This window comes from Oreochromis aureus, linkage group 6, assembly GCF_013358895.1.
Source record: "Oreochromis aureus strain Israel breed Guangdong linkage group 6, ZZ_aureus, whole genome shotgun sequence".
Lineage (NCBI taxonomy): Eukaryota > Metazoa > Chordata > Actinopteri > Cichliformes > Cichlidae > Oreochromis > Oreochromis aureus.
In genome coordinates this window covers 38,292,936-38,313,239 of record NC_052947.1, presented here as the reverse complement: position 1 = coordinate 38,313,239, position 20,304 = coordinate 38,292,936, and the positions used below count along the sequence as shown (strand labels likewise).

The window sequence follows — 20,304 nt, the reverse complement described above, 5'->3', positions numbered from 1 at the left end:
TTTTCTATTTAAGGAGTCTATTTTGCATTTGTCACGGTACGTGGTCTATTTTGTGTCTATTTTAATCAAGAATAATCACTGCAAGTTGATTATGATTATGAATTTTTAGGGACAGGTAACCCCAAAATCTATAGTTTTTCTTGCCTGTAGTCATAGACTGTATAAAAAAAGCAGAGCCACTATGATGTTACCCATTGGCTAGTGAAACTGTCAAGCTTCAGAGTGTTTTCTCTGTCACCATCTCGGTGTATTAAAACTGTGTGGAAAAATCCACCACAAAGCAGGCCAAAAAACCAAACAGAAAACTAATACAATTCTAACAGAAAATAAAAATTAAATAAGAAAAATTTAGAAAAACACTTTAAAATTGGTTTGTAAAGATTTTAATGTGCAAGGACGTCCTGCCTCCAGAAAGCTGCATTAGTAAACTTTGCTGTCCTATAACTAAATCGTATGGTCAGATAACAATGACAAAATATAGCCTGGTAAAAACTACAGTATACATATTGAATTTAGTAGTGGGTGGTAGTGTAGAGCAAGTGGCAAGGAATGTGATAAGTAGACAGCATCAGCAGACAGGTCAAATTTCTTTTAAGTGTACTTTATTTCCTTGCATCTCCATTCTACCATTTTAAAACAACCCAAAATCTCACTTGTTTTATACAGAATTTTACAAACATCTCAATTTCATTATTCTCTACCATTAAGAAATAGGTTAGACCAAACAAGACAATCGAAACAAAGAAACAGGAATAAAATTATTCATCCAATTGACAGACTTATTTACACAGCTAAATGATTTGAAAAGTAATAATAATAATAATAATGGATTGCATTTATATAGCGCTTTTCGAGACCCTCGTAGCGCTTTACAATTCCACTATTCATTCACTCTCACTTCACACACTGGTGGAGGCAAGCTACAGTTGTAGCCACAGCTGCCCTGGGGCAGACTGACAGAAGCGAGGCTGCCATATCGCATGTGATACAGTACAACTCAAAAGGTTACTTTAAAGAAAATAAACAATACTATCAAAAGGAAAAACCCTTCATTTGGTTGTACCCAGTGAATCGATCAGTGACCTCATGACCCTATATAAACAGGAAGTGCTGGGTCGGCCCCTCCCACACACCTGTTTTGGATATATTACCAGAACAAAGGGACAAACAAAGGTAAGTATAACCAAAGCAACACAAGCAAACATAATTTACCAGAAATTTTCCTGTCAACAGAAGAAAGTTCAAATCACCTGATGATTAAGTAGTATTTGCTTTAAAAGAATATGCGTGGATGTAAATGGTAACATAATGCTACCACAAACAAACCCGGGATAGTATGTAGAGCAAAGTTACACCAGCAATATCGAAACTAAAGCATTATGGCCAACTGTAAAATAACATGGGATAAATAATTAATATGTTTAAGGAACAAGAGGTAAATAAGTTCTACCACTTTGTCACAAGTGGAGGTTAAAAAAAAACCTTTAGTCCTTCTTTCAAACCATTTATAAGTCCATATTTCCATTTATAATATGATGGTATTTTGAACTAAATGGAATTTATTAACTGTGTAAAGTAGCTTTTCAAACTAATACCATTAATGCTGCCGTCTGTTAACGGAACACTGATTCTGATAATTAGGGGTGCCGCCACATTTGTTGTTTATTCCTGCTTAAAACAGATTATATTTGGTTTAAAAATCTTATTTGGTTTTCATATGTGCCTATTTTCAGTGATTACCTGGTGGACCACCACCAGGTGGCTCCACTCACACCCAGTGTTAGGGGAAGTGAGAGGGCGAGGTTTGGGGGCTTTGTGTGAAGTTGTGTGAAGCTGTGATTAAAGTTGGAGTAAAATATTCGGATCTCTCGTGTTGTGTTTACATACCTCCACATTGGTGACCTCTGAGGGGAACATGCTAAGATCCGAAGAAGAAGCCACCTCCAGCCTGGAAGCATCGTTGGCTGCGGGACGTCCACCTCCGCCTACAGCTGCGTTTGCTGTGGTGGTTAAGGTGCCGGATTTTTGGCTTCACAACCCCCCTTCATGGTTCGTGCACATCGAAGTTCAGTTTGCTCTTCATGGCATTTCATTCTAATGACCCGAAATACCATCATGTGATGGCACTGCTGAATCCGCTGTCCACCCAGCGTGTGATGACCCTACTACAGGATTGCCCCCGCCCAAGGGAAATCCACACCACTGCTTCTGCGGCGCTGGTTCTGCAGCACTGCTCCCTCTCCAGTGAAGAGAAACTCGTCTCTCGCGCGCGCCTGGGTGATGGTACCGCTCTTGAGCTCATGGAGAGCATGCTGTCCTTGCTAGGAGCAAATTACGGAGGATTCCTCTTCACCCACCTCTTCTTCTGACAGCTGACAGCTCCAGTGCGACCTGGCCTTGCCAACTCCCTGCTGCTGGCCGCAAAGGATTACCACTTGTGACTATGGACCGCCTGGGCATTGTGCAGTGCCTGGGCTTCCCCGTTACACATGGTGGCCAAATCTGGCGGTCGGTGGCGGCTTGTGAGGATTTTCGCCGTATTAATAATGTCACAGAAAACAATCGCTATCCCATTCCCCACATCCAGGATTTTTCCGCCCATCTTGACGGGACCTCTATTTTTTTCTAAGATTGGTTTAGTACGTGGGTATCACCAGGTTCCCATGCTCGCTGAGGATGTCCCCAAAACCGCCGTAGTTACTGTGTTTGGCCTTTTTGAGTTTTTGTGCATGCCTTTCAGCCTGAAAGGTGCCGTCCAAACTTTCCAGCGTTTGATGGACTCGATCTTGCGCAGGCTGTCTTTCCTTTTTGTATATCTAGATAATATCCTGGTGGCCAGCAGTTAGAAGAGACAGCACATGTCCCATCTGCGTCGGGTTTTTCAGCGCTTGGCGGCATGTGGCCTAATCATTAATCCGTCTAAATGCCAGTTTGGGTTGCCGGCTCTAGACTTCCTGGGGCACTGTATTTCCGCTGAGGGTGCGGTTCCACTGCCAGAGAAAGTCTGGGCTGTTTAAGACTTTCCACTTCCGACATCTATTAAAGCACTGCAGGACTTTTTGGGGATGGAGAATCTTTACAACCATTTTCTCCCCAGAGTGGCACACCTGCTGCAGCTGCTATATGGCGCATTGCTGGCCCAGGTGGCTCCACTCACACCCAGTGTTAGGGGAAGCGAGAAGGTGAGGTTTTGGTGCTTTGAATGTTCAGTTGTGTGAAGCCGTGATTAAAGTTGGAGTAAAATATTGGGATCTCTCGTGTCGTCTTTACATACCTCCTCAATATCAACTTTTATAGCAGAAAATTAACTATGCTTAAAATTCCTTTCTTTTTCTATTTTTTGACATATTTTTCAAGCATACAGTATAATAAAACTGGAAACTGGTTTTTGGTGTGCCACCCCAATATTTTTAGTGGGCCCCATATGGCCACCCCTATGGAAAAAATTCTGGAGACGCCCCTGCTACCCGACAGGGCTGGACTGGTAATCTGGTATACCGGCCATTTTCGGGTGGTCGACGCACTTTGTGGCCGATGGACTGTCCTGAAGTGCCTCTGCGCACCGTACACGCAGATAGTACCCCATTCTTTCGTTTTCATTACTGACACTAGATTGCCCAATCATATCTCTTAAAAGCGACTGGCCCCTCCCCTCCCTTCGCTGTTCGCTAGTGCACCGTGTAAAAAATGTTAAGCATGAAAGTGGCCAAAAGGTGGAGTTGAAGTCTGAGAGAAAACAATATAAAGAAACCAAAAATAAATGCAGCAGATGTGTAAAATTAAGGACTGCTGCTGCATCAGCTTGTTGCATGACTAACCCAACAAAAACTGTACCAACCTGATTTAAACCTCTTTCAATACCAGTTATTTGGCCGCCTCGACCAAAAATGCCAGGGCCGATTTTCTTTTTGTCTCAGTCCAGCCCTGATGCCCGGAACACCTCACTCAGTAGGCATCCTTGTTAGATGACTTCTGTTGTCAGATGAGTCAAATCAGAACGATTTCTTTAAACAGCCATAATAAATAAACCACACAAATTCTATTTTATACATATTCTGTACATTGTTACCTGAACTTCGGCTGCTTATGTTTATAGGACTACCTTGTGTCTTTCTTTTATATTTTATTTTCCCTTGCTGTAAGAGCTCTGTAACACCGAAATTTCTCATCCGTGGGATAATAAAGGTTTATTCTATTCTAAAAGCACCGCAAGTGTAGCAGTTATTCAATTAACTTAGTTTGAGGTAAAAACTGAATCCATTTTTGCACAAAATGACTTTGTGGATAAACCGGATCACTGATGGTGTTGACACAGCGAATGCTACTAAAAGTCTAAACAATGATGACTGTACACAAAAACAGCGAGAAGGTTTCCTTCTTTCGTTCTTTTGTCATTCTCCCTCTTTGCGTGTGACCTGTCACGCGCTTCCCTCAGGTGTGTGTTCCAAACTTGTTCTTTAAGAGTACGGTGCTCAACAGAGGCTGAAAAATCCCTGTGGTGGACTTCAGCAAAGCATTTTTTTTTTTCACATACAAGGTTCACACACATCTCTCTTACCTGTTTGGTTTCAGGTAAGAGAGATTATGTTTGTTATTGGTGTCTTTGGATGCTCTGTCTGTGGTCTAGATGCATCAGTTTGACTGTTTTTGTTAGTTTCCGTGGTGATCTGCACGTGATTTATTGCTCAGGAATGTAAGGAAGGTGCAGGGTGTAACCTGCACTCCCGCTCACAATGAGACCTACTGCGTGTGCTCGTGTGCGCTTTTGAGCCATACGTACAGGGTGGGAGGAGCAGTGTTGCCAACTTAGCGACTTTGTCGCTATATTTAGCGAGTTTTCAGACCCCCGAGTTTTCAGACCCCCTAGCGACTTTTTTTCTTTAAAAAGTCTTTTTTTTCTTTAAAAAGTCGCTAAAAAAAGACGTGAAAGCGCGTATCGCTTTTACTCTCAACAAGCAGCGGGTGCTGTAACACAGTCAGTTCTTCTTTTACTCTTTTACTCTTCTGTTTTGTGGATCACAAGGTTTAAAACTACTTATAAACACACACACACACACAAAGTAACTCCACCAGAGTGCCTATTTCGGATCACTTTTGCCAGTCCAAGCCCGGGTGAAGGAGCAGGGTTGGAATTGTGACATTAAAAAAACAATAATTGCTAAAAGAAATTTAATTTGTAGTTCTAAATAAACTCTAAATGCATTTAGGACGTTTTTTACTCACTTTGTCTCTTCCACGATGTTATTTCTCTCTCCAACAACATAGGTTACAATTATATTAGCATGACCAATTATGCAAATTAGGTGATGACGTCATTTAGCGACTTCTAGCGACTTTTAGGACAACCAATAGCGATTTTCCTTACTGAGGAGTTCGCAACACTGGGGAGGAGTGACTTCAGCAGGAACTGTGAACTGCGTACAACACGGCAGCTTAAAGTCCGGAGTTGTTCATTCATTTGGACTGCGTTCATTCTGCAGGCAGGCTGCTGCACACCCAAACCAATCCAGGTAATGACGGATAGTCCGAATATATTTAAACGACTTTAATTTTGTCATTTATGTAAAAGCGTGTCGCGCTTTATATTCAAATATATTATAGCAGGGTGGTTTATATGTTACATGAGCGGATTTTTATTGTTTTAAAAACAAAATTCACCGACGGTATCGAATATTAGGTTCAAGAAATAACGCGAAAAATTTTACTTTCGTTTTCCGCCTCCTGACGTAAGTTTCGTTTCTGCCTCACAGGCTCACTCACATCAGTCGCGTCATGGCCGAAGTGGACGAGTCTCAGTTTTCTATCATGAGTCTGGAGGATGAGCTGACCTGCAGCATCTGTCTGAGCACCTTTGACTGTCCGGTCACCATCCCCTGCGGACACAACTTCTGCCAGGACTGCCTGCTCGCCACATGGAAGGAGTCGTACAGCTGCCCTCAGTGTCGGACCCTGTTCGCCACCAGACCCGAGCTGAAGAAAAACACGGTCCTCACCGCCGTCGTGGAGACCTTTAAAGTGAGATCGAGCAAGAGCGAACCCAACCTGGCTGCAGAGGAGAGCCAAGTGAAGAAAAAGGAGATCATCCGCTGTGATAGCTGCATGGAAGCAGAGGCGTCGAAGACCTGCCTCACCTGCATGGCGTCTTACTGTGAGGAGCACCTGCGGCCTCACCGGGAAAATCCCATTTTCCGTCTGCACAGCCTGAGCGAGCCTGTCGGGGACCTGTTGGATCGCATCTGCCCCGACCACCACAAGCTGATGGAGCTCTTCTGCAGCCAGCATGATCGGCCAATCTGCAGCTTCTGCCTCCAGCAGGTCCACAAAGGATGCTCCTTCACGACCCCTGATGAACAAAGGAGCCGGAAAGAGGTGTGTGTTTGTCAATATTCACCTGAGAAGCCACATCTAAACAAAGATAGGTTTATTTTCCTTTTAAAACATAATTATCTCTTAGGCTAGCCATCCTGATGAAAATACAGAAACTGAGTTTCACTTAATTGAGGAAAGTGGTAGATGCCATGGATGAGTAGTTGGTTCCGTTATACTTTTTGTCCAGTATCTGGATACAGTCTATGGATGTAGCTATCATGACATCTCCCACTATTTAGAGGAGTCCTGTAAAGCCTCAAGCTGTGTAGTTTTCCAGATATCACAGATCTAGATAAGAAACTGAAACACGGATCATTATTGAATAACATATGCTTAGCCTGCTTCATCCTCCTTTCTGACAGTAAATAGGACCATAATTCACAACATGAGCATCATATTTTATTCATTAAGAGCTGAAATTAGCGATTTAGACCAGTGACCAGTAAAATGTGTACTGAGGTGAAGTAAGCTTCAGCTTGGTACTCAGTTGTAATGGAAAACGACTGAAATCAGTCGTTGTGATTTGGCGCTATATAAATAAAATTGAATTGAAAATTGAATTGAGTAAAGGTGCTAATGGAAAAGAGATATTAGACATGGCCTTTACTTTTCAGACATGGAAGCTACGTCCATCTTTTATACTCAGTTGTAGCAGTGCCTTGTGGACAACTCAGCACAGATCTTTGCATTCACCCACACAGATCCTCAAATAGTATAGGGCCTACAAACCGCACACTACAACCTGATGAGGTCGAGTAGTCATTCCTACATTTTGAATGTCCGTTTGGAGGCTCAGAAGGATCCATGCACAATTGCTACATCATAGCGTGGCGTTTCACAGAAACACAGGTCTTTGCACAGAGCCTTATGTTTACCTTTATGTTTATTCTGTTATTATTTTTCCATATTGGTTATGCTGTCGTTAAAATATCTGAATTATGAAAAGAGACTTGATAACCTGAGTATAACCATAGCATCCATTTAGGAGGTGACCCTCATTGTGAAGCCAGAAAGCCAAGATTACGGCCAAAGTTATCAATTATACCAACAAACTTTTTTTTCAAAGAGATAAGGCTAATGTAAGTGACCGTATCATGTTTCCCTGTTTGCAGTCTGACCTGAGGAGCAAGTTGGGTTTGCTGGATGGGAAGATTGTGAAAAATGAGACCATCATATTTGAAATGAAGGACATGCAGAACAAGCTAAAGGTAAGACTTCTCATTTAAGATACATAAGCAAAAACAAAGACGAGGCTAAAGGAACGTTTTGTATTATTTTGAATCATCTCTTTGCTGATCTAGTTATGAATGTCTTCTCACTCCTGTCCTCCAGGACTTGGCGACCAGCAGGAAGAGAGCTCTGACAGCTGAGTATCAGCAGATGAGGGAGATGTTGGTCCAAGATGAGCGCGATGCTCTGAACGCAGTGGACCGAGAGGTGGAAACTGGTCAGACCAAACTCAGAGTTCTTATGAAGAAGTTTGGTGACAACATTGACAACATGACGAAAGCTAAAGAAGAAATCCACAGCCTGCTGAGTCGCTCTCAAACCCAGGCCTTCCTGCAGGTGGGACGTCTGTGATTGTTAGTTCATACAGCCGCTAGTAATGATAACATACTAATGCATGATAAAAAGTGTGTAATGGTTCTAAAACAGAGACTTAAATCACGATAAAAGCAGCCGCACCCTCATGTTGCCTTTCCCCTTCCTGACTGCAGTGTGAGCCATAATTTACAAAGTGAGCAGCATGTTCATTTGCTTGGCAAAGTATAAGAATATCAACTTGACCCATTCAAACGTAGACTGATATCCTCTACTAGTTAAATGTTCTGTGTGGAAAATTGCTGGAAGAATTTCAAACACACCACTTACTTTGATGACGAATGGCTTTTGTTTCCAAGGAACAGAGGGGGTAATGAATAAGGTCCATGTTGATGTTAGACAAGAATTTCATAGTCGGCGTGTCTCAAATCTAAAATGACAAGCAAACCACATTTCTTGGACTTTGATGTTTGAGTTTTATTGCTTGAAAATGGGTGAAATGTATCAAATGGGAATTTTTAAAAAGTTGACTGTTTCCCTATGACCACAAAAAATAGCAAAGGAATTCTTTGAATTTTTGCTATCTTGACTCTAATCACTTCTCCTCTGTTTTGGAGAACCAACAAATGCCTTTATTATGAAAAGCTTTGATAGTTTGTTTTTTTTTCTAAACATGTTAGAATATTTCAGGTTCCTTGAGCTCCCTAAACGACTCTTAAGAATCCCATTGTTGGTTGGGGTTGGACACCACACCCAACCTGTTGAAGGTCAGGTTAAACTGTTGGGTCACATGTAACTGAGTTTCGTAAGCTAGGTTTGGGTACAAAACCCTAGCCGACTGGGCTTAGGTTCAGAGTCGGCAGCAGACCATTTAAACTTGAAGGGCAACTAACTTTAAACAGGAGAATATTTGGCTTACGTCTCTTTGCTGTTCCTACCAAAAGCAACCATATACACCTAATATACTCATAGAGAAATGTCGCCACCCTAAATGATAAAAGCCCCAACCAGTCAGGGCACATAGTTGCCCATCCTTGAGCCTGCTTCTGGCGTAGGTTCTTCCTGTTAACAGTCAGTTTTACTTTCCCACAGTCACCGAGTTGTTGGAGTTTTCTCTGCTTTATTTTAGTGTCTTAACCTTACAATGTAAATCAAATTGAGGCAAATGTTTTTGTGATTTGGTGCTATATAAATAAAACACTCCCTATATATGTTTTATTCAGCGAGACTCGAAACTAGCAAATGAGGTCATACAATCATCAGTAAAGCATTTAGAACCAAACTTTTTTTAAAGTCAGAGGAGTCTCTGCTTGCTAGGTATTGTCAGCAATGTCTAATCAATATATTGTATGTAAATGGTATTGTTTGGGGACGATGGCCGCCCCTACCTGAGTCTGGTTCGGCTGGAGGTTTCTTCCTGTTAAAAGGGAGTTTTTCCTTCCCACTGTCACCACCTGCTCATAGGGGGTCGTTTGATTGTTGTGGGTTTCTCTGTATTATTGTAGGGTCTTTTTGTTGCAGCATAAAGCCCCATGAGGCAACTGTATTTGGGATTTGGTGCATATAAGTAAAATATAATTGAATTCTAAACAATTATAGTTCTATCTACATAGAAATCTGTAACAGAGATGTGATTTCTGATTTTATGATCGTGTGTTAGAGGGATATTTTAACACAACCATTACAAAAAAACCCACACATGTACACATAGATTTGTTTGTTTATTATAAATGTATTACATCACATAGTAATTCATTACATTTTGTAAAAGGGGATATAATTATCTTCACTGAGCAGACAACATTGTGTTCCTCTCTTCTCAGGCACCATTTAACCTCCCCCAAGCTATTAACTTTGAGCCTTACTCCCCTAAAATCAGCCTGGACTCCAAGAAGGTTTTGGCATCACAGGCCTTTGCTGCTGCCCTGAAGCAGCATCTGACAGAGCTCTTCAAACAGCCCGTCGAGAGCCGACTACCGTTAAATACACCAGGTGAGTGCATGGACACATTTTTTTAAGTCTGATGTTTTAAAGTTTAAGGTTCATTGAGAAAGTTTAGTGAAGATAGTGTCCAATTTTGTTGCAGAAGTTAACCCTGATATTTTGGCAGCTGGTGAGTTGTTTCATGTGGGGACCAATGAAAACAGGATTCCAATCAAACTGCTCAAAAAATTAAGGGAACACTTAAATCGTGTATCGGATCTTGAAGGAAAAATTCAAGTTGAACATCTTTGCTGAGGGCAGGATGAAAATCACACCAACTATCAAGTCAGTTAAGATTGTTCAAGTGTTCCCTTAATTTTTTTTGAGCAGTGTATTTTGAAAATACTCAAATTGATACCGCATTTTGTGGTCAAGGGTTGAATACATTAAGTGTTGATAAAGAGTGAGTGCTGTAATGACGCCATGTTCATGCTTTCATTGAAAAATCAGGTTCAGCCGCGGGGTCTACACTGAGCTCTGGAAATTTATTGGAATATGGTAAGTCAATTCATCTGTCCAGTACCAGGTTTATAAAACAAGATTTTTATAACAGGTCAAGCATAAATGTCTGTTCTTTTATTTACTGCTTCTTCAGAGGTGGAGTCCAGTCCAGGTCGCCCTAAACTCCCCAGGTCTCACAGTCCAGGTCCTCAGGCCAAAACAGGCCAGAAGAAAAAGACTCCAAGTATGAAACAGCTTTAATTTTTGTTTTGTGTTGCCCTGTGTCGTGGTTCAACTGTATTGTCGACACTGAGCACATAACGATATGTTTGTGGAGATTTTTCATTATTTTAGTTGTATGGTCATTCAGTTTTTTTAATGAACTACAGTTATACAGGAAATCACTTTAGCCTCTGCATTTACTGATGTGACTTTTACAATACCACCATTAATAATGATAAATCATTCAGACATTTTATATTCACGGATTATTTGTAATTTAACTCATAGTTCAAAGAATTTAGTTAATTCACTTCATGAAATCAGTCCAGATTCGTAGTGTTCGATAAGGAAAAATGTAATCTTTCATTTAATTGGCACAGCAACTCACTGAGAAACAAGCAAAATGTTTATAAATGTATTTAATATTTAATAGGACTAAAAATAGATTTTATTGTAATCCTAAACTCTTTTATAATTTGTTTTGACTTCTGTGATTTGCAGTCAGCACAGAGGACTGTGAAAGTCTCTTATTGTGAAAGGCAATGACAGGAAGAAGCACTTTTATTGCACAGAAATGGGTTTCTGGTATGGGTCAGGCAATGGCCATTAAAGAAGTATTCCTCTACATCAGTGATTCCCAGAGTGTGGGCTGCAAGAAAATGTAATCCCATTACATTAGAAAATGTAATCCCATTACATTAGAAAATGTAATAAGTGACCCAGTGGCACTTGGATTGCACATTGACCTTTACACTTTGCGTCTGACTGCGTGGCATTATCAATTTATAGCCAACAGCCTGTGTTGTTTATGGTTATTGGGGGTTTTTTAATAACATTTTTTAGTAAATACATCTCTTGATCTATATTTAGCATTATCTTATCTTGGGGCAGGACGGTGGCACGGTGGTTAGCACTGTTGCCGCACAGCAAGAAGGTCCTGAGTTAGGCTGGGGTCTTTCTGTGTAGAGTTTAGACTTGTAGTCAAGACCGCCTAATCCGAGACCAAGACAAGACCAAGACCAGAGGGTATCAAGACCAAGACAAAGACCAAGACCAGAGGGTATCGAGACCAAGACAAGACCAAGACCAAGACCAAGTTGAGACGAGACCAAGACCGAGACCGAGTCGAGACGAGACCAAGACCAAAACCAAGACTGAGACAAAAAAGTCTTTAAACTGCAGCCAGATGCTGCTTCGTTTACAGGTGTCAGGCATATTTATGTGTTTTTGCTTTCACACAGCCCTCCTCACTGCTGTCTACTGTCTCACTCACTTACTGAGAGGACAGACGCACGCTCCACCTGACTGTCGCGTCTCTCACCCTCTCTGTTTTTCACATAATGATATTATCCTATATCCTCGCATGTGATTGGCAACAATATGGAGGGATTGGAGCATAACTGAGCCACTGTGTGAGAGCTGAGCAGCGAAAAGGAATTAAGTGAGGGTAGAAATGACTGAAAGATTATTAGGCTCTGTTTTGAGTTTTGTTCAAAAAAGAATGACTTCATATAGGAAAAAAAATAAATATCACATATGCAGGACACCTTAAACTAGTTTTTTAATTAAGCAGCAAGGCAGAACAAAGTCGGGCCTGTATCAAGACACAGGGACTAAACCCCAATTCAACCAGACCCAGAACTGATCTGGAATTAAAACAGGACTACAACAGTTCAAAATCAGGACTACTTAGGACTTAACCAAGACGGAACCAGAATCAGAACTAGATGATAGTAGCACTGAAAATCATCATAGACCTGCACTACACTTATTTTTTTAATTCTACCAAAGTACACTGTTTAGATTCAGAAAAGTTTATATAATTATTTAGCCTTGTTGTGCAAACAAGCCTGCATAACTTAATAAATATAGAATTTGAAAAGTAACAAATGGTATCTAAAAAGAAACAGCTACTAGATACATGTTCTGATGAGTTTTGGCAAACAACCATTTGACTGACATGTGTGTCTCACCTGCTCTTGTTCCACCTCTGTTCTGCCCTCATTCTCCTCTCTCTCTCCCTCTCTGCTCCTCTCTCTCCCTCTGTGTGCTGACAATCAAGCCAAACACCAACATCATCAAATATGCAGTTGAAACCAGATATTTACATACTCTTCAGATAAAAACACAAACACTTTTTTAATTGTAACATCAAATCAGACTAAATGTTTATTTTTTTTAGATTGATAAATATAAAAAAACATATTTGTTAACTTTAAGAGTAAAGAGAAAAACTATATGTATTTCTTAATTGCAAATGGCACCAAATTGTATTCAAAATTGAGCCACACTTATGGAGCTCCACAATTCTGTTCCTGGTGTTTTGGTTGACATCTCTTGATTTTCACATGTCACAGAAACAGGCTCTGTGTTTTGCCTTATATGCATCCACAGCTGTGCCACCAATTTACTCACATGGACTCTACTAACCTATCAGAAGCTTCTTAAGCTCAGAATGGAATCGTCTGGAGTTTTTCTTATTAATTAACAATAAACTTAGTGTATATGTTCTCCTAAATTTGATGAAAGGGATAAAAATAGACAGCTCTGTCTCTTTTTATTCTGTCATTAAACTAATTCAAAAGATATTTCAACATTTATTTATCTAAAACAAAAGTTTACTCTAAATTAATGTTTAACAGTAAAAAATAGTTTTTATGTTTTCTCCCTAAAGTGTATGTAAATATCTGGTTTCATCTGTGAATATACTGCTGTGTATTGAAATTTCTCTTGTTTTGCATAGATATACTGAACAACATACAAAACATAATATATAAAATAACATCTACCTGAGTTTTTCTTTGAAAGAAGCTTCTTATGTCCATTGTTGTGTTCATCAGTACACAATTGAAACCGATTTAGAGAGTTTGTTTAGCCGTGGAGGGTAACAACTGAAAATGTGAAATGTAAGCTAAGACTCTCTAAAAATCAGCATTGTTGTTCGGCTTTTTATTTATCCATTTGTTGATTCACTCAAGAGCAAGTAACGCAAACCAACTGATCAGTTTGATATCAATCTTTTGTGATACACTGTCATATTTACATTATTAGTTCAGTACGAATGATTTGCTTTGGTACCTGGTCAAACTTAAGCTCTCCTCTGTCTGCAGCAAACTCGCAGGCAGCAGCTTCTCCCCCCTCGCTCACATGCGTGTTGTGCTCAGTCGCCCAGTGCCTGAGCTCGGATCATACCAAAATTAGGGGAATTTACGACGGTGCCCCATGCTTCTGAAAAAAAATGACCCGGCTTAAGCCCAGTAAGCCACCCCCGCTCCGCTGATGGTTGACTCCAAATCTCCCGAACACTATGTCGATTTGAGAACGGAAGACCGAAACAGCGAGACCAAGACCGAGACAAGACAAAAGTCCGTCGAGACCAAGACAAGACCAAGACAAAAGTCCGTCGACCAAGACCGACCAAGACAAAAGTCCGCGAGACCAAGACCAAGACCACGTAAAAGTGGTCTCGAGACCAAGACCGGTCTCGAGACATCCAACTCTAGTAGAGTTTGCATGTTCTCGCCGTGTTTGCGTGGTACTCCGGCTTCCTTCCACCGTCAAAGACATGCAGTTTGTGGGGATAGGTTAATTGATTCATCTAAATTGCCCATAGGTGTGAATGTCGGAGTGATTGTGAGCGCGAATGGTTGTCTGTCTCTGTGTGTTAGCCCTGCGACAGACTGGCGACCTGTCCAGGGTGTACCCCGCCTCTCACCCTATGAAAGCTGGGATAGGCTCCAGCGCCCCTGAAAGGGATAAGCAAAGGATGGATGGATGGATCTCTTTATCTTGTATTTTGATCAGAGTGAAGATTTAGATTGGGTGGGCCCGATGGGATTTTCTTGTTTTTAAGTTGGCTGCAGAACTGTTGACTTGGGACGTGGGACTGGCAGTTCTACATGTTTGCTTCACATGTGTATTTCATTTGAAGCTCCTCTCTAAATGAATGGGAACAGTTCAATACTGTAAAGTTCTTGGTCAACAGGATAAAAAAACAACAAAAAACTCCCACATATTTGAAATGATCACTCATTTCTGATTAAAAACCATTTAAAATATTTATACTTGTAATTTAATATTTGTACTTTGTACTGTGCACATGCAGCTGTCTGCAGCTTCATTAGTGGCTCATTTCAGAATGCTGATATGTCTGACTCACCCACTGAGCACACAGAAAGCTGAGGCAAAATATGCTTTCCTATATCATTACTACAATAAAAAGCAGATATGCCTGATATCACTGTTTACATGGGTGAAAGAGCACAAATGGCTCACCTGCTTCCTGGTTCGACTCTTGAATGAGGGCAGACAAAAGACCATCGTTGCTGTTACTCCCACATATTTGAGGTCCATGCCTCTCTTTTGTTTAAGAGTTTGTCTCTTAAATCTGATATATGCACATTTAATTTTATAAATACTTCACTTGTTTTTCTAGAACCCAAACCAAAAAATCCTCAGACCACTGGGGACGGTATGGGAGATAAAACTACTGACCGTTCGATGGAAAACCTGTTGGAGTTTGGAGGGAAACCCAGAGGCCGTACTCCTGCAGCTGAACCTAAACAGAAACCAGGTAAACATCAGATTTTTGCATCTTATGCAAAACGTTGCTGAAAGCTCAGAAATGGACTAGAAGTGGAGCCTGTTCCTGTTGTTTTAAAACTCCTGTTTGAGATCTAATCGTGTTTATTTGTCTTTAATTGTAGAAACTACAGATATTCCCCCGGACATAAGCACAGCTGAAAAGAGATGTGAACTACTGAAATGTAAGTGTAGCAGGCGTCTTTTCATCATGTGGTAACAGCAGATGTGGCAGTTATGAAATAAGCGTTTTTTTGTCCCTTCCAGATGGCACAGTACTCACCTTCAATCCAAGGACCGCCCATAAACGCATCGCGCTGACTGAGAACTTCACTAAGGCCTCCGTGTCAGACGAGCACATAAACTACCCCGACTGCCCCGAACGCTTTGCTGTCTGCTCCCAGGTGCTCGCCTCCAAGGGTTTCTCTACAGGGCGCCATTACTGGGAAGTGCGACTGAGCAGCAGTAACTTCGTTGGCATAGGCTTGGCTTACAACAGCATCGACCGCAAAGGCCCCACCAGTCGACTGGGCCGCAACGCCCAGTCCTGGTGCGTCGAGTGGTTTAATGTCAAGTTGTCAGTCTGGCATAACAGCAGCGAGACCGTGCTTGTTAATCCAAATCCAAAGCGCGTAGGTGTGCTGTTGGATTGTGAGGCCGGCACAGCTACGTTCTACAACGTGGCTGACAGGGCATATCCCTTCCACTCCTTCATGTTCCCCTTCGCTCAGGCTGTCTATCCAGCATTCTGGATTTTCTCAAGTGGCTCCTCCATTACTTTGTGCAAGCTGCAGTAATGAGTTTGCAGTCAGCCAGTCGGCTCTTTGTTAAAGGTGCCCGGTGGAGTATTCTTGTAAACACGTAACTGTTATTGTCACTTTGTAACTATACGTAACTGTAGAATATTCATCAAATTTTTTGAGGTCCAAAGGTCTAAAAGTGCAGGAAAAAAGTGTTGCAAAGCTAATTTATTAAAATTGATTACTTAATTAACAAGGTAATTATTATGGTTAACAACCTGCTTTCTACTTAACTGCATCTGTAGGTGTTGGTTGCTGCATTTGTTGGCTTTTTGGATTCATGAACTGGTTCAGTAAATAACCGTGAAACTAAACTGAGGTATCATAAATCTTATGCATCAGTGCTGACAGTAGTTAGAAGCTCCACAGGGCACCTTTAATCAATCACTCTTTATTACAGAGTTAATCTACATAAAATTATATAAAATTATTTCAATGGAGGAACAAAAAAAGATTGATTAGAAAAAGTAATTAAAAGTAGTAGTCTTTGTTGACGTTTGATCAGGATAAATATCACTGTCTCATAGAAGAGATTTCTGTTACTGCTTTTCATGTACATCAGGGGTGTCAAACATGAGGCCTGTGGGCTAGGATTGGCCAAACAAAGATTCCAAACTGGCCCACTGGGCAGCTTTGGAAAATGTGAAGAAGGGCAAACATTTTGGACTCGTAACTGTATTTTCATAGGTTTTACAGCTTTGGCTGCAGATATGGACATTCCCCGTGCCGATTCATGCTACATTAAAGTAACTGATACACAAAAAAATGTTACGGTCTACCACAGAAATTTAATTCTTTTTACAATGGGTCCACATAAAAATTGCATTTTCTGTGAATTAACAAAAATATTCTGTTTTATAATTACAGTCTGGGCAGTGAGCTATGAGAGCCTTCCTGTAATTATACACATTTATTAATTTTCATTTTAAGCCCAGAGTCATGCTGACAGATTTCTGTCGTTTAATACAGCAGGACTTCCTTATGATGTAGAAAAAGAGATGTGCTTTTGAAACTTGTATTAAGCTATTTTAGGGAGTTAACATCTTTATACTGACAGAACTGGGAGTTTCATTGGTCCAGCCCAAAAGATCAAAGTGGTCTGTATGTGGCCCACAGTGGGAAATGAGTTTGACATTCCTGATGTACGATAAGCAGAACTGTTGCTCTAGCTGCCAAATCTTGGGGCTATTTCCAACTTTTTGAACCTCTGACCGCCCACATAACCATCCACCCATTTATAATAACGATGACTCCAAACTATGCGACAGCACGTAATGTCAATACCTAAGTTAGGCAGCAAAGCATTGTTGTTGCAATCAGTGCTGTTAATGCACTGTCCTGCTACTGAGTGAAAATATCTTGGTGGTATTTGAGGGTAATAAAACATTCAGCTACACATGTGCATCCAAATACTTGCTGTGCACCGCGTGTAGCTGTACTTACCAATCTCAAAATGGCAAGTGGGAGAACAGAAATGCTCGATTTGAGACACAGAATGTGAATGTCCTGATTAGTAGTGCTTTCTGCTAATAACGTCTGTAAGATCTGAGGAATATATGACGGCGGTTTCTCTGTCCTGTCTGACAGTACTAGTAGACAGAGTTACGCAAACAACCGAAGTGGATATCAAGAGTTAATGCCATGTCATATCTGATGTTATTAACTTTTGTTATGTGTGCTGGATGCGATAAACAGCAGCTGAATTCATTAAAATGAAGCTGTCGTAAAACGCAGGTAATGCACTATATCCTGTTTTCTAGTGACTGTGAAGCAAATATGTGTTCTAGTCACTTTATGAAAAGTATTTAAAAACAAAGTTTGCTTTTAAAACAGCATCAAGTCAAAATGAAATGTCTTGGTGTCAAGAGAAAGCAGGATAGAAAAACAACATCAGGCCTACTCATTGCTTCATTCACCCCCCTTCTCAAGAGAAGATAAAAACCATACATATGTTGTTGTTGGGTGTTTTTTCATGTATACGATAATTTCACTTTCAGTGGTGGCAGGGTTTCCTTGTGGTGGTTTATTTTTCAGAGATTTGATTTATTTCCTGCTTTTTCTGCAGTTCTTGCAGAACACACACACATACAGTGTGTGTCCTGTGCAGGTTTTGTATCGTGCACTGTAGAACAGATGTGACTACAGCTGGATCAAGAAGTGAGTCTACCTGTGAAGCACATGTTTACGTAGTGTTTCGATATCAATTCTACATTTGGAAACTTTGTTTTGGAGTGTGGGAACTGAGGTTCTAAGACTGAGTGATGCAGCGGTTTTTCATGATATGAACAATGTGTGGTGACCTTTAAAATTTCCCTCAGCGTTGTGTTGCAAACTGCAAAAATGCTAAATGTAAATACCTGACATCTGAAGATTGATATGAAGCTAGAGTGACTTCCATTTGTCAGTTTCTAAAATATGTTTCTGCGATATGATTGGCTGCTTAATGTGCACAAGCACCGCACATGTCATGGCAATGTTATCAGCGTAAGTGAATCTATGCTGTAGCTTGTATCACCCAGCTCTAAATGCTCACTTCTTTCAACTGATGGGAACAGAAGCCATGTTTCCTCTGTTTTCATCATGTTCTGAAAGTCTCTCTCCTCTCTTTTGTATTTGGGTTGTTTTTATGGCATTTTGGCCTAAATGATGGTGTTTGAGTCAGGAAATAACGGAAAAAGAGTCACTGATTATCTGCAGCTGATCAGATCCTGGGCTGGATTTGATCCTGGGATATCATGTTTGCATGGGATGCCCCATAGAAGTAAAATGCTATACACGTTTTCCTATGGTAGGCATATTAAACTAACAAGCCATCAGAAAACCTTGTTGGCTTGTAAAAAGGTGGAGGAAATGTAGTAAAACATACAGTTTCATAGGGGTAAATTATTTGTTTTAGCAAAGTTTACTCCGGCCTGTAAGAACAGTGACTCGCTTCCTGATGTGGCACGCTCCAGTCCACCAGGTGTTAAAGTGTTTAATATAGTGATCACTTTAAGAGTCAGACGTGCATCTTATAGAAATGAGACTGCAAGTGTTAAACATCTTCAGTGTGCTTTAACAGTGAAGTTTGCGGTTCAATCACAGCTCCTCTAACTTGGTTCTTTTTGACAAAGTTAAACAAACTTTACTATATTTAAAAGATTCAGAAGACTCTTTTGTTCCGACTGACTGATAAGCAAGGAAAGGTTCACACGTAAACAGCGTGCATCCATAAACTAAGTATAATTTCAGGTTGTACACTGATATTGGTGTACTGCATCTGAACCTGTGGTGAAATGAGCTATCACAGTGGAGAAAGCACGGAAGGGTTTAAGAAACTATCAATACCTTTCCTGAACCATGGTGACACTTGTGTACTCTTACTACCTTAAGTTGAAATCACATAATAATGGTGTGTACAATTAATCAAAATATTTTACTTCCTGTAGCTTCTGTTTTTGCTCTTAAAATGTTTCCGAGTTTAAGCAGACTCCAGGACTGTGATTTGTTCTGTGTAAATTAGTGAATGTCAGCTTAACTGTAGTCTTTGCATCACACGGAAGTGTAGCAGTATGTGTGTTTCTGTAACGCTTTAATGGTTAACTATTTTGTGCCCTCACTGTCTTTGAAAAAGTGCTCGTTAGTACATTATATTTAAGGTGTTCATGCTGTATTCTGTTTAATTGCTATATTGCATAATTAAAAACTGCATTACCAATCAACCAGTGAATATTGCTAATAAAGTGTTTTTCTGATTCTGAAATGACTCTTTGTTTCTTTTAAAGACCCTTCCAGTGGAATAAGATGCAGGTCAAAGAATTTTGCTCTTTTGCTGCCACATATCGACATCACCCGCCCACATCTCATGTCTAGTTCGGATGTAAGACCTGAGGCTGCCAGGAAGAGCAGCTGATTAATGCTGCCTTAGCCCTGTAATGGATGCCAGGCTGTGGAGTATATGACGCTGATTAAGGCCAAGTTCTGACAACAGCTGCTTTTTTGCACAATGTATAAAAATGCAAATTTTTAAAATTTAAAATCATTTAGACAGAATTATCTTTAATTTGGATATTTGTTTTTGCATAACACAATCTTTCCCTTTCCTGTCATTATTTTCATAACTAACCTTTATAAATATTATTAAATACTATTATTTGTCTATTGTCACCTTGAATCCTCCTCAAATGTATTTAAGCTGCTGTTAAATTGTTATTCATTATTACATATTCTTTGCTTGCCTGGTAGCTCCATATCCAGCATCCTTTGTCCAACATATCCACTACTCCTCTGACACACATCCAGACCATCTCAGCCTTATCGCTCTAGCTTTGACTGCAAAATGCTCAGCCTCAGCTGTCTCTCTGATGTATTCATTACTAATCCTTCA

General features: G+C 40.5%; 1 protein-coding gene across 2 annotated transcripts; it reads left to right on the top strand.

Moving 5' to 3' along the window:
• Positions 1-5,380: 5,380 nt before the first annotated feature.
• trim25 (tripartite motif containing 25) lies at positions 5,381-19,680 on the top strand. 2 transcript variants are annotated; one of them, XM_031754252.2, is made up of 11 exons: positions 5,381-5,510; positions 5,751-6,369; positions 7,482-7,577; positions 7,702-7,935; positions 9,735-9,903; positions 9,998-10,024; positions 10,345-10,392; positions 10,490-10,579; positions 14,993-15,130; positions 15,264-15,323; positions 15,406-19,680. In XM_031754252.2, the coding sequence occupies exons 2-11, from the start codon at positions 5,773-5,775 to the stop codon at positions 15,933-15,935; spliced, it is 1,989 nt and encodes a 662-aa protein (XP_031610112.2). In that variant the 5' UTR covers positions 5,381-5,510; positions 5,751-5,772; the 3' UTR covers positions 15,936-19,680. The 2 variants fall into 2 exon arrangements, with proteins under 2 accessions (XP_031610112.2, XP_039469548.1); XM_039613614.1 differs by lacking the exons at positions 5,381-5,510; positions 9,998-10,024 and having other exon boundaries at positions 5,773-6,369.
• The last annotated feature ends 624 nt before the right edge of the window (positions 19,681-20,304 follow it).